The sequence below is a fragment of the Arachis duranensis genome, chromosome 1, assembly GCF_000817695.3.
Source record: "Arachis duranensis cultivar V14167 chromosome 1, aradu.V14167.gnm2.J7QH, whole genome shotgun sequence".
Classification (NCBI taxonomy): domain Eukaryota; kingdom Viridiplantae; phylum Streptophyta; class Magnoliopsida; order Fabales; family Fabaceae; genus Arachis; species Arachis duranensis.
Window position 1 is genome coordinate 101,906,394 of NC_029772.3, and position 15,619 is coordinate 101,922,012.

Below are 15,619 nucleotides of genomic sequence, written 5' to 3' on the forward strand. Positions count from 1 at the left end.
TAGAAATTCGCCTTTGCCTTATCAATAGAGCATAGCAACAATGGATTATTCGATGCACTACTTTGTTGGTTAAGACCTTAAACACTTTAGAGGGGAAGCTGATATTATTTTTCAACCGTTGAATAAAAGATATGACTACTTGAGTCAATAATTCAACAGAATAAGTTAGTGAGTCTATAGTCACTTTATCCTTCAATAATAGATTGGGTTCACTGTAACATAAAAAAAAATTAACAAGGATGTTAAAATAAAGAAAATAATGAAATATTTATGAAATGACAAATCAAAATTTACAATAAACAACTAAATCCAAAGCATAACAAATCATTCATCAAATTACAAATTCAACTTTACTGTAACTATATGTAACATTATAATAAAATATATCATCAATTATCAGAATTGATGGATGCATCTAAAGAAACACATTATTAGACATATGAAATACTAAATTTCGAATTGATGAAAGCATCTAAAGAGAAATATTTATTGATATTACGCTTAACAAAAACTCTGAAGGAGAGCCCCTGAGTAGGAGAAGTATTATTGCTGGGTTTGACTCTTTTAGCTCTGAGGTGAGAGAAACCCTATTCGGGTGAAGTTTGGTGAGGTACTAGAGGAATGAAGACCATATTCTATTCGGTGAGAAATGAAGACCATATTAGGGTACTGTCAATTATCTACTGTGGTGACTATTGCGGAGAGTGAGAGAGGAATGAGTGAAAAATCCTAAACGTTAGGCTATTCTCTCCTCTTTCTTTTCTTGGCCCAAAACGCAGGTTTACTTTAAGAGAGTTCTTTATAACTCTTAATTAAAAACATTGCAACATAATTCCTATTTTATTCTTTTAATCAAAGATGTGAATAAATAAATTCATTATCAAAAAATAACAGAAGACCAATGAGAATAAATTTATGAAACAAGAACAATTAAAAAAAATAATTAGTACGCACTTGATCAAAATTTTAGTTGGTTCTTGACAGATCTTCATGTTAGGAACAAAACTTGCCACAACAGAAGCAGCTCGATTATTTTTACGCATTTTTACCATTGTAATTAACTTGTAATGTTATGTGTTTGAGAAAAAATACATAATAATAATAAAAGAGAGTTATTATTATATATCAATTTAAGGTAAATCTATATCAAATACAAATTCAATCTTATTGTTAACAATCTAATTAATTTATAACCAACATGAATCACATAAATTATATTATTTATAAGTAAATCATATATTCGGCCAAAATCAATATTACATGTAAGTAAATATTACAAGTTTAAATGCTAATATTACGTAGAGTAATAAGTTAGAATAACTTAGAAAAATAATATCTATTTTAAATCATGTGTAAATGAAAATAATAAGTTTCCAGTTATATATTATTTAAAAAAAGATTTATTATTAAATATGATATATTTATTATCACGTTGAATAATAAATTTAAATAATAATATCTATTATGAATAATTTTTAAATAAAATAATAAGTTTACAACAATATATGATTTTAAAAAAAATTATATATTTGTTGTTAAATATTATGTATTTATTTTCACGTGGAATAATAAATTTGAATAAATATATATACTTTGAATTTTTAAATAAAAATTACAAATTTTCGGTAATATATGATCTTTAAAAAAAATTATATATTTATTATTAAATATTATGAATTATATTATCATGTAGAGTATAAGTTGGTACTATAATATTTACTGTTGTCTAAATAAAAATAATAACTTTTCAATTCAAAATTATTTTTTAAAAAATATATATTTATTATTAAAAATTATATATTTATTATCTCATAAAAAAATAAGTTTGAATAATAATATCTACTTTGAATAGTAAATCTTTTCAAATTACAATCATAAAAGATGCACATACCATGTAATTATATTGTATGATATAAATATAAAATAATAAAATCTTTTTAAAAGATAATTTTTTAATAATAAAGAAGGAACCAACAAAATTTTATTCTAACATATAGATACTGCTCAACATGTCATTAGCAAATTATATTCAAATTATAATTTGAATTGTGTTGCATATATGCTTGGGTGCTTGACATGGCTGGGTAAGTGAGAATCATCCGGACCATCTCAACATAGCGAGAAAAAAAGAGACACAAGAGAGGTTAACATTAATGTTATTGATAATCAACTCTTACATAATCCGTACTACAACTATATACCTCACATACCCCAATATTTCTATTCTATATACCACGATTTTTATACTATTGTAGTATATTCTAACCAATCTCCGACACCCATGCATCCATCGCTATACACCCTATTCTCACCATTATTTATCGTAGGTCCAACTATCACAAATTTTTGGCCTCCTACTCTCTTGTATCATTTTCAATCTACTAATTCTAGACATACAGATGAAATTCTTAAACTGCTAAAGTCTCCACAACATCATCAGTATGACTCTGGTACAAATAAGAAAGCATCAAAGCATACAAGTGTATATGATAAGAAGGTATTTGCGGCCAAGAGAAGAATTGTCTGGAATCCACATTTGTCTGAAAAAATGGTTGGTGTGAATACTGTCTCCATTAAAGATAAATTTTCAAAAAAAAAATGCATTTAAGTCCTCACACAATTCTCTAACCGAGGAGCAAAAAGCATTCTTAAAAAAGAGTACACCAAGTGAAAATTCTATTAGCATGCATACCCTAAACAACAAAAAGGCCGAGCACAATAAACAGAAAATTAAATGGCCATCTGTAAATTTGCATATCACAAGAATTCGCGTCGATCATCTAAGGTTACATAGCTTAGTAATCTTACCAATTTTTTTATTTTGCAGTGGATCCCGGTTTTATTTAAGCCTCTTGCATACATGGATTTGTATGACTTAGATATCAAAAATGGCAACCTACGTATTTACACCAAATAAAAGAAGGTTACATATCTTATTATCTATCTATTAAAGCTTTAAAATATAGTACAATATTAATGTGTTTCATGTTTGTAGTGATGAGATATTGACGACAACAAACAAATTTAGAGGAACTCGTGACAACTTCAAGTCATTAATTTCCAAAGAATGGGTGCATGGGGATGTAAGTGCATAATTAAGTTACTTACTCTAGCATACTTTCAATTCTTAATAAATTTATTAATTACCACATAGGTGTTGGATTTGGTGGCTACTATGCTAACCGTGCAGGAGAAAGGATTAGGATGTCAATCACACTGGTATTTGCTAACTGTGTTTTTGGTATGTCATGTCTTTTTCAGGTTTGTTACAGTTTTTATTTATTTTATCTTATTGTATAATTGGTGTCACTGACTCAATCCCTAACTATTAATTTCAGCAATTTATACTGGAGTGTGAGACTAAAATTAAAATTTTGTTAAAATATTATAAAAAAGAATTCATGAAAAAAGTTGATGAAGATCTAAAAAAGTTTTATGATTTATTATATTTTTTTCATTGTTTAATGGCCTTTATTTTCATGAACTAATCTAGACTTTTTATTTTAAAAGTTTTTATATCTAAATATCTAATAATATTCATTTAACGTGAAAGTTGGTACTAGATTCTTTTTACCTATTAACGAGAACAACACGTATTGGTATTTGGTTGTTTTTTATTTGTGTAATCATCAAACAATTATGCTAGACTCCCTTCTGATTGTTTCAAATAAAGAGGAAAAGAGATCGAGTATTGTAAAGCTGGTAAATTAACTTTTTTCATTTTCTCTTTTATGACATTTTTTTTAAAAGTTTCAAATATCATTCTTTGTTTAATTTTTTTCCTATATGAATAGGCAAAATATCTGAAAGATATGCTCAAGTATGACTCATTCTATAAATACAACACTCTATTTAGGCCAAAGATACATGATTTACATTTGTGAATACGCTAGAAATAGGAGAACAAGCTCCTAGGTCATAAGGAATATTTGTATTTGTGTTTTTCTCTTTGAATTGTTTATCTGTATAAGCTAATCACGTCTTATTTAATACAATAATGATTATAGGGTATGGGTGACAACCTGAATGACAAACTACAGAAAGACGTATAGTTATACAATAAATGTAATTTCTTTTGCTTAAAAAAAATAGTACCTCATTTACTAATGTGTATGGTTTTGTTGGTAACCTAATATATTTATATTTTTTAAGTTAATGATGGTACAAGGATGCAAATTGCATTGGATTTGATTCTAAGGCCCCACAATTTGATGCTGCATAATGTCATTGATTCTGCTACTAGGAATTACAATAAGCATAAACAAAAAGATTCAAATAAAAATTAAAAATTCGTAATTGTCATGTAGTCATCTTTGGTTTATACTAAGAGGAGTTACTTTTTTCTCTTTTACTTAAAAAAATAATTATGCACTATATTTTCTATGGACTTTTTTTTTTAAATTCATGTTTATGTCTTTAGTTTAATTATATTTGAATTTAGATGAAACTTAATTTTCACTCTAGCATTTCTATTCCTAGAAGTCTAGAACCACTCCTTAGAAGTCTAGAACCACTTCTGTGTTGTAAAATAGGCAAGTCCTCATATTTGGAATAATATTAAAACTTACTAGCAAAGATAAAACACATTTCAATAGAGATAAAATTTATGAATCTTATCAATTTAAAATCTGAAGTCACACATATCTGAATAAATGAAGGCTTCACTTTACACCCAAACTACTTCATTAAGAATTAATAAATAATTGAATCATTTTGTTCAACGAAAAAATATCAACGATTATGGAAAACAGGAACTGTTTTCAACAAAAATCAGAGATACATGAGATAACCAAAGTTAAAATTTAGAAGTAACATTAACAGTGAAACTACTATATTTTCCATTCTAACATTTGCCTTCAATATCAACTAGAGTGAGACCCGTGCGATGCACAGAGAGACAAATTAATTATACTTTATAATGTATTCTAGTAAATATTATATTATTTAGGATTCAGGTTTCATTCTGAAATCAACAGATTAGGATTCAGAGCATAAATGCCCATTATTTATCAGATAAAATATAAAACAAAAGACAATACTTCAAACATAACTTGGGAAAGCAAACACTCAACAACATTAAACAATTTTTGTGAACCAATTCCATGGAGCTTACTAGGAACCACAAATTCCAGTATTTTTGTTTCACTCTCAATGTAAGAGCCATGCCTCATTCTCATATCCTGGCGATTTGAATCGTCTCAAAGCTTCATAATCGTGTTCTTCATCGTAATAATAATCCTGCAAATTACTCCTGATTATTGCTTTTTCTGGTTGTCTTACTCCTCTGTTTAAGAATGCAAGGTTGAACTTCAAGTTGTTTAACTTCAAAAGCATACCCAATGTAGTTATTAGCTTCTTGTTGGTGAATAAGGTTTTAAATTGTGAAATCATGAGTCATTGAAAAATGATATGGAATAAAAAAAGGCCTATTTTGTTTATCTTAAAAACACACATCAGCTACAAGCTTGAATTAACGAATTAAAGATTTTTGTAGCATACGAAAATGAAGGACAAAAAGAAATAATATACAAACAAGATTTTGTCACCGCAATCTAAACTTTGCTTGTTCCAGAGTCATTCAGCCATCTATTTTAAAGACAGATCAACATGCAACAATTTTAAAACACTATGCACAGTAATTGCACGCATTGAAGGGAGAACTCTTACACATTATTTGGATTGAGAGATTTTGAAGGAAAAGAAAATGGGAGGAAAGAAAATGAATGAAAAAGTAAATTTTTTATTGTTTGGATGAGAAGAGAAAATAGAGAGGGAAAAAAATAGACCCATTAAATTATTTTCTCTTCACAAATGAGAAGAGAATGAAGAGAAATGGGAGCAATATGAATAAAATTACATATTTATCCCTTATCATTAATAAATTATAATTTACATATAATATATATAAGGGTATTAATGTAATTTTATACTATTATGATTTTCTTTTCTCTCACTTTTCTTTCCATCTAAACAAAAAAAAATTTTCTTTCCATCCATTTTCTTTTAATCCAAATAACATACAAATAACTCTACTTTTCTTTCTATTTTCTTTCCACTCATTTTCTTTCCTTCTATTTTCTTTTCTATATCCAAACAAAGTCTTAAAATTGATGAGAATGCATATTCACAATAAAAAGATATACTACTCAACCTATATAAAGATAAAAAAGCAAAGGATGCATTGCACTCACACTAAACTCAAAATGTTTAAATGTTTAAATACGGTAAAACATATACCACCGAATGGAAACTTTTAAAATGGAGACAAGATTATGATTTTTTTTCTCCTAAAACATTAAAATGACAGAAACTCCAGGCACTTTTACCAAACTTATAAATCTATTTCAAGTATTATTCTAATGGGTTCATGATACTTATGTAGGGCACCCTAAAATGAATTAGTTGCAACAATAAAAACATTAAAAATGAATAGTCAAAAAGCACCGGTAGAACAATTACACTAGGAAAAATTGACAAAGTAAACAAGCCTAGATTTCTATTTTGTTTCTTTCTCTTCAATTTTAGGTCCATCAGCTTTTAGTTTCTTACTTATTTCAGCAGTTCGGGCTACCGCTAACTCTATTGCAGACTTCATGGTAGCGGTTTTATTGGCAGCCTACTGTGTAGTCATAGTTTGTTGCATAAGCAAAACTTACTGGAATTGCATCGGTTGCATTGCCATAGCTTGCTGCATCATCAAAAGAAGAGATGATGAAGTAAAGGAAGATAGATAAATTGAAAATAGTATCTACACAAATACAAACATTTTTATAATAACTAACTAACTTCAGATTTATGTTTTTAAGTTAATTTCGTACTTATTTGTCATGTGGTGCCATAAAACATATAAATATCCATATCCTCGTATTTGTGTCACTTTATTCCTATATCTCATTTTCTATTAGAGCTTTATGCCATATGTAAATGTCATATTATACCTCTAAACTATTCACAAAGATGGATTGGAAAATATAGTGAATCCTTGCCCCACCAGATAGCTCGAAAATAGACATCTCTTCATTCTTCCCGTCCACCATGGAGGAAAATGTTGTTTTCAACAAGGAAACAAAATATTGATAAGATTGAAGGAATTAAAAGATATGAAGGTTGAAGAAAGGATAAAAAGTCAAACAGTAGAGAAGCATGGCAATAATGTCAATGTTGGGTGTTTCTGTTTCTGGGTTCCACAATCACCATTTTTCTTCTTCCAACTTAAATGCCGCCACAATTTCTTCTTGGAAGCCTGTGGTGGCTGTTCTCAGCAACAAGAACAAGTTGAGGGTCTCTTTTGAGCTGAAGAAGGGTAGTCTCGTATCTTCCACAAGCTTCCCTCTGGGCTTAGCATGGTGGTGATTGTACAGAAATTAACAACTAATATAAAATTGATGCTTAAGTTTTTCATTTTGTCAAAATTAGCAACTAATATAAAATCACAAAAATCAAACCAAGTTACATTAATTACAAAAATCACAACAATGTTTTAATAATTAAAATCACAGAGAGGGAGTTACCGAAAGGGAGAGGCTGACGATGATGATGAAGCACAAGGATAGTGCACAAGCGCGACTTGGTGCGAGTAGGGATGGCAAAATTTCCCGAGATGTGGGGATCCCTGCGGGGACTGCCTCGAATGGAGATCCGACTGTGGGAAATTTTTCCCGTGGGGATGGGGATGGGGACGAAATTCCCCCGAGGCAGGCGTGGGGACTTGAGCGGGGATTCCCGCCCGTCTCCGCTAATCCCCGAAATTCTAATTTTGCTTAATTGTCCTTAATAGTTTATTTCTTATATATGTTTTTTAGTCATTTCATATGCCATATATATATAGAGTGAGACTCAAAATTCCTAATTCTCATTTGCATAACCCTTCTTTAGTTCATAGATCTCTAACGTCATCCATACTCCATCCAACCTCTCTGCAGCCACCCCCTCGCCACTCTCCCGTCTCACTGTATTGTCACCCCTCACCGTTCCATCACCCTCACCGTGTCATTCTCTATATTTGTAGCGTTCCTTTCCACAATTCTGTCGTTTCTATTCTCCTCTTTGATGTCGTGTCTCCCACCTCGTCCACTGCTCTGTGCTCTGACTCGCCATGACGTCTCCCATTGCATCATTTTGAAAGTCACCATCTTGACGTTTGGACTTTTTGTATAAAATCTTGCTGTTTTGTATAGGATGGATACTTTCAACTCTATTCCTATAGAAATTAATAATTAGTCAAACCTATTAGAGAGATGGGGAATGGGACCCTGTGAAAAATGGGAATGGAGAGCAATATTCTCCCACGGCAGGGAATATAGACGGAGATGGGGAGTAAATCTGGGGGCGGGGATGGGGAGTAGGGAGGCATCCCCTGCCCCCGCCCTGCCCCGTTAACATCCCTAGGTACGAGACGGTGACGACCGATGACACGAAGAGCGACGACGACCTTGATTGTGAGACCGGAGACGAGAGAGGGAGAGAGCTTTAGTGCGACGCCACAGTGAAAGAAATGAGAGAGACCGAGCTCCAGGGGAAGAGAGAGAGAGAGAGATACGAAGAGGAGAGAAGAACACGAGAAAATTTGTTTTTATTTTCGCAGATATATTTTTATTTTGTTGTTTAAATTTTTTAAAATATAAAATTAGGATCAGTTGAATTTTTTTAAAATTTGATTAATTTAAAAGAGCATTTTTATCAAATCAAATAAAGTAAGGATGTTTAAGACTTTTGAAAAATTAAATAAAAAAATAAATTTTTATTTTTATTTAATTAAAAAGATGTTTTAGTAAAAATAGTAATATAATATATATTTTTTAAAAAAATAGATACTGATGTGGAAAATAAATTCCATTGTTTATTATTTATCCATATTTTAAACGTATCGGTACCTATAAATTTATCATTATACCAAAACAAACACCATAATATATCTAACTCTTAAACGAGATTAATATATAATTTCACTAATAAAATTATATCAATCGTAATATTTACTTAAACTCAAGAAGGGTAATCCTTAACAAATCATAATGGTGACATTTCCATACTCAGACAAGAAATCAGGAAAAATACTCTGATAATGTGATTAATAACTGCTGTTAAATATATTGTTCAATGGTCCTAGGAGACAAGCCTAAAGTTTACTACGCAAATTAAAATAAAAACATAGATTAGAATATACATATCTATTTTCATACAGGCCAACTTCAAGTCACCAAAAAAAAAATACAGGCCAACTTCAGAAACGTAACCTCCCCAAAAAACCTGCATACAAGTGCCATCCCAAGTTCTATATTTAACGCAACCCATGGACACACCAAGACATCAAAAAAGCACTTCAAAATTCAGAACATGCAACTCCCTTTTCCGAACAGCTACAAGAATTGTTGCAGCCATCGACAGTTTTCAGCATCCTTCTCTAAATTATCTTTTAACTTCCTTAGTTCCTGCAAAGCTTGCATTTTATCCATGGTTTCTAAAGGCAAATCAACAAACGCTTCAAGGATTTGGCGAGCCTTTGTAACGCCTTGCGACATTTCATCGGGTTCATATACTCTCTTGCGCTTAGAACCAAACTGAATATTCAACCACATAGGTTTGCTTAAATGATGAGACTTGTACTAGAGTTTTATTTATTACAATTTTGCAAAAACGCATGAATTGAAGCAACTATTTCTGACATTGTTTTCAAATTCACATGTCAGACAATTGCTTCCATTGAAAACAATAATAGATGGAGAAAAAGCTATACAAACTCCAAAGCAAATTCATTCAACAATTGAGGAAAACATGTAGAAGGGAAGAAAATGATCCATGAGTAGGAAAGATTACTGCAACTCTTAAAAATAAGAGTCCATACTATAATAATTAGGGAATGAATCACAATATAATGCTAAATTTTATACCTCATTTGTGGTGTCAGTTAAGGATAGTGCAGAGGGAGAAAAATCTTCCAACTCTGCTGCCTTTTCTCTGGCTAGGGCTACAACACTTTCTGGAAAATTTGCAAACTCGGCAACATGAATACCAAAACTTTGGTCACAAGCTCCTGGTTCAACCTAAGACATAAGAAAACGGGCAAGTTGAAGCAATTTCAGATTGATATGATGCTTTTGACCTTCTGATGCTTCACAAACATAATGGGAGCTCTACAATGTAAATTTGGATTTTTATTTTCTTTTATTCTCATCCAAAGATATTGAAAAGAGCTGAACACTAAAATCAATAAAGTGGCATGAGGAACACACTTCAAACCCAATAAACTAACAAACTAATGCAGAAGCATGTTAGGATGTGTTTACCTTGTATAGCATAGTTAGCTTGCGAGTTGAAGCATCAATATGCGCGCTAACATGATAGTTTGCAACACCAACAATTCGCTTCTGCTGATCATCACTTGCATTTTCAAGGGATAATGCAGTCAGTTCATGAAAGTGGGTTGCAAACAAAGTAGGTGCTTTGATTACTTCAACAATGTGCTCACAAATGGCCCAAGCAAGACCTGCATATCAAATAACAATGTTTTACTGGACATAAAGCAGTTACCATGTTAACCTTGTATGCCATATTAAAGAAAATTTGGACATCAATCAATAATCCATATAATTTTATTTTACTCTTGTACTAACAACCATATATCAACAAAGTATAACTTGGTTTCATGCAAACAATATAAAGATCTTAATGTGTTCATACAAGAACTCTAACAAATAGGATTCAGATTTAATATATTGTGCAACCAACACATTAAAGGAATTCTGGATTGTGAAACAAACCAAATCCATCATAAGTTGATGTCCCACGTCCCAATTCATCAATGATTATCAAGGACTTGACTGTAGCTCCTTTTAATATTGATGCAGTCTCAAGCATTTCTTGCATGAAGGTAGAAACTCCTCGAAGCTGGGGGATTTTTAAAAAAAATAGAATGAATAGTATGATATGATTATACATTTAATTAGTAGCATTGCACACTGTACAATAAACATAAAATTACAACTTTTCATATGAACCTCAAGAATAAGAGAGTAACATTCTAGAAGGAGAGCAAACAGAAGTAATGACTTAGCAGTTGTTAATGTCATTATAGATACCACAATAATTTTGGTTTGTTTCACAAAACCCAGAGTCACTCATTAGTGTTATTTTTCACTCTAGTAACAAAAGTATATTAAAGTGATACACGAAGAACTAAACTCAATTACGTAATTTAGAGACAGGTTTGCTCCATGTAGAGCAAAAGGCTCAGACAAAACTATTGACAAGAAAAAGTGCCCACAACTAGGGCAAACTATATGGTATAGAACTCACTTGACAGTCACCAGCACCAACACGGGCAAAAATGCAATCACGAACAGATATGCTGGCATTATCACAAGGAACAAAGCAGCCAACTTGGGCCATCAAAATGTTCACTCCCACCTAAAAAAGAAAGAAAATGATGACTCAATCTCCAAACCTCTGGTAGCAGGGGAGCAAATGTCCAAATCAGTTATGATGATTCAAATATGCTAAAAATGGAATGATATGGTCTTACAATTGAATTCTTAGGACAATATGCCAGTAATTAATTTCTCTAGTAATGTGGTACAGAAAATTACCTGGCGGATGAATGTTGATTTCCCACCCATGTTAGGCCCTGTTATTATTTGAAACCAACTTTTTTCTCTGATCTGGTATGATAAAAAAATGCAAAAGAAAAGCTTAAATCACACTCACCCCAAACTAAAATGAAGAAATTCTACTTTTTTATCATCAATGATCTCATGAAAACTTACAAGCTTACAATCATTTGGTATAAAATTCACCCAGTCTTGTGCCTCTACACAAGGGTGTCTGCTGCCTTCTAAAATAATATCTCCTTCATCCTATTACAGCCAAGATGTACTTCTCAGAAAGAGCTTCCCACCAAAAATGGGCAAAATGACAGGAAAAAGATGCTGTAACTATCATGAAAAACTGCAAATAAACATAATGGAATACCGATGAAGTGATTTCAGGCCTTGTATAAGGTGTCGGGCAGCTGGAAGCCAAATCAGCAAAGCTTAATAACACATCCAGTTCAGAAATCAATTCGGCTAAAGATTCAAACACCTGCGGAAGCAAGATTCTTCAATCTAGGCTACAAGAAACAAATGATCAAAGAACAAAATATATGTACCCACCTCTGAGAATGTTGCAGCAGTTTGAACTACTCTATTAACCAACTCTTTCTGACAGCTCTTGTACTCCTCAAGTACCTGTTGATACTGGTCCCCAAGTTTCCTTAGCTTTGTGTTGGTAAATTTCACTCCATCTTTACGTGTTTCCAGTACAACGAACTGGGAGTTAAGCTTCTTCCTTATTTTGGGCTCTTCCTTCTTTGTGATTCTGAAAACATGTCCAAATTGTGTCCCCTTGTCTAACTTTAATGCCTTGTCTACAGGAAGATCAAGATCATCAGCAGTTTGTCTATGCAATTTATGTATTTGATTCTCTAATGACTCCTGCTGCTCCTTCAATTTAGTTAGTGTAGGGTCATAACTTGAGGAAATCATGTATTCTCTGTTCTCCAGTTGATCAAGGTCAACAGAAGCTTCTACAAGGCCAATGAATTTATTTAGGTGATCATCATCTGTCCACAACTCAAGAGGTTCCAAGTACCTGCTCTTCATCATTGAGGAAAATGGTCCATCATATCTTTCTAGGGCGCTTTTGATATAAGGTAGTCTTATACTTGACTGCACTCAAGAGTCAAGACAACAATGGAGTGAAAAGAGAGGACATAAAATTAGCAAAATGTGTACAGTTCTGAGTGAGAACCTACGTAATAAAAAGCATATTAAAAATAACAAACTAAAACATCTCTGCATTTCAGTAATAATAAATAAATTAACCAAGATAAAAAGGATAAAACCCCAAAATTCTTGACTTATTGTTTTATTTCAATAATAACACTTTTTTTATGTACTAAAAAGGAATCAATTGCCAAAAAACAAAAAGGAAACTATTAATTACAAAATCTAAACTAAAGTAAAGCAATCTGGAAAATATACTACATCCTTTGCTGGTGGACCACAAATCAAACCTAAGACAGCCATAGCAAAGAAAAACGAAATACATATCTTCTAATAAAACCTAATAATGCTTGTAAGTAAGTTCTACCTGATAAAGTTTAACAATATGTGCAAGACCAGCTCTCCGCTTCTGAAGATTGTGTACCAACCGCTCAATGTCTGATATTCTTCTTAAATGCTGCCTCAGATCTTGCCGAAGTACAGTATCCTCTACAAATGCTTGTACAACATCAAGTCTCAAGTTAATTTCATTAACATTCAACAAGGGCTGTTTTAGCCACATGTGCAATAACCGTTTCCCCATTCCGGCTGTACAGGTCCTATTCATTAGACCGAACAAACTAAAATTTTTGTTTGCATCGGTTTTGCTTTCAAGAACATTGAGTGCCCTCATGGCTGCAGAATCTAATCTCATATAACTGTCAAGACTGTACCTACGAAGAGTAAAATTCCCGTAATTGCTCTCATCTGCAAGTAACTCAGCATATGATAGTAATGCCCCTAAAGCCCCAGGTGCAAACTCAAATCCAGACACTAAGTCTCGAACTGGTTCAATAGAACCTTTAACAAGTCTGCCAAGATCCTGTACCAGATCCCTGGTTTTAAACTCGGATTTCTTTCTCTCAGTTAACATCACACCACATTTAGTCAACGCATCGCACAGCATTCTATTTTCAGTAGATTTGCCACTCTCACTAGGAAGAAGGCATTCTTTGCAGCCAAGAGCAACTAATGCCGACTCCACATTCGTGAAGTGACTGTCATCAAGGAATTCAGCCATCCCAAGTACTCTCTTAGTTAAATCAACAAATGATAACCCAACAGTGCACCCATTTTCACGATAGTTAAGTGATAATGCAACAACAACTGGAGAATCCTGCATCTCACTGTTAGCAAACAAAACATCCTCAAAACTGCCAATATTGCCAGGCGTTCCACTTTTGACCAATCTCCAGTTAGAACCACTACCCTCATAGAGTTCAAGGGTATGGTCTGTTCTCTCCAAAAGTAGATCACGAGCAATTGTTTCAAACATGGTCCTACTGACACTTACACTTGAAAGAGGATCCGATCCACTACCCAGTTGCCGCAAGACAGTAGTAGTGTGGTAGTAGGTCTTCGCAATGAAAGTTGCATTTTCACCATGAGCAGTATAGTAGTCCTGAATAATAAAAATGAAGAACCAATTAAGAAAATACAGCAAAACTGCAAAAAACTGCATAAGTAGCACTTTCATGAAAAATAAGCTTCAAGTATCATACCCCATCAATACAAAACCAATATACCATTGAAATCACAATCAAGAAAGGATGAAATACCAGCCATTAACTTACCCTGCGATCAAAAAACCGGATGGCCCTCGAATCCTGTAATAGAAACAAGTGAATAAACCAAATAAATGAAATGCAGAGGGGAAAGAAAGCAAATAGGGAGGGGGGTCAACATTTAAAAAACATCTCAAAACTACAAACGTGAGCAAAGGAATAAAAAGAAATGGACCGTGTGCATGCGCGTCCATATCCCTTTTCATCATGACATTGATTTTAAGTACGAGAAAGCAGTGCTAAAGGATATACATTTTCCCTTCTTTACATTAGGTAGGGTTTTGAAAAATGATAGAAACCCTTGGGCTTGCTTCGTGTCTGGCAACAGTTAAAACATTAAACAAACATTAGCAACCTTCTGATTATCACAAAAAAATAAACAAATAAAATAATTAAAAAGAATGAAATGGTAAATGATACCCAATTTGAGCTCAGGGAGCTTATTATTACTATTGTCGTCGAAGGCTTCAACCATTGCTTGCTGGGAATTAGGGTTTCAAAACGAAAACTGAAGAGGCGTAGTTTGATTGTACTGTGAAGTGTGCAAGTGTGAAGTGTGAAGTGAAGAACGTATAATACTAGGAAACGAAAAGTGCGTCTATGAGGCTGGTGGCGGGAAATACTCGCGGGCTTTCGCGGCTTCCGCGTGCCATGCACGCGCCGATACCAAAACTTTTGCATTCGCAAATTGCAACAGAAGGCGTAAGGGCTTTCGTTTTTTGTCATAGTTTTACGCGTTGAATAATTTGGGCTTATAAAAACTCTTGAAGCCCATATAATTCTGGTCATGTTAAGCCCCGTGTTTTTGAAAAGTAATATGCGGATAGCTCACCAAAAAAATAAAAGTAATATCCGGATATGAAATTTTTTCTCCTCAAAAAAAAAAGTATTTATATTCAGTTAGTAAGTGTCGGAAATTCAAATCTATTTTATATATATGTAGTAATTTATTAGCTAGCAACAACTCTTAAATTGAGCTCAGGTCTACAACAAAATAATTTTTGCCTTATCGAATTACAAGATACCATAAACAACCAAAAAGTATTTATATAAATAAAAATACAAGTTTAATTGCTTGTCAAAAGAGTTAAATTTCATTAATTAAAAGTATAAATAGAAGCCACTATAGATTAATACGGTTGGATGCATGTACACAATATACTATCTAAAATAAGTACTCTATAAAGCACGGACATTTTATTAAATTGTTGTGTTCATATGTTGAACATATTTTGGGCATGATACTTGTCTAAT

At 32.5% G+C, this 15,619-nt stretch overlaps 1 protein-coding gene across 1 annotated transcript; it reads right to left on the bottom strand.

Annotated features, from left to right (window-relative positions):
- Nucleotides 1–9,137: 9,137 nt before the first annotated feature.
- On the bottom strand, nt 9,138–15,039 carry LOC107469314 (DNA mismatch repair protein MSH2). Its single transcript, XM_052254304.1, has 13 exons — nt 14,786–15,039; nt 14,634–14,683; nt 14,375–14,407; nt 13,129–14,202; nt 12,150–12,704; nt 11,968–12,078; nt 11,763–11,852; nt 11,586–11,657; nt 11,296–11,406; nt 10,761–10,887; nt 10,287–10,486; nt 9,891–10,043; nt 9,138–9,560 (listed from the first exon to the last, which is right to left on the bottom strand). The coding sequence occupies exons 1-13, from the start codon at nt 14,838–14,840 to the stop codon at nt 9,360–9,362; spliced, it is 2,832 nt and encodes a 943-aa protein (XP_052110264.1). The 5' UTR covers nt 14,841–15,039; the 3' UTR covers nt 9,138–9,359.
- Between the last annotated feature and the right edge of the window lie 580 nt (nt 15,040–15,619).

Bases quoted from the DNA above. Each gene is read 5' to 3' on its own strand.
- LOC107469314 (XM_052254304.1), bottom strand. From the start codon at position 14,840: ATGGTTGAAGCCTTCGACGACAATAGTAATAATAAGCTCCCTGAGCTC. The intron at 12,705-13,128 runs GTAGAACTTACT...TCTTGAGTGCAG, and splicing joins ATATTGTTAAACTTTATCAG to TCAAGTATAAGACTACCTTA. The intron at 10,044-10,286 runs GTAAACACATCC...CTTATGTCTTAG, and splicing joins AGCTAACTATGCTATACAAG to GTTGAACCAGGAGCTTGTGA.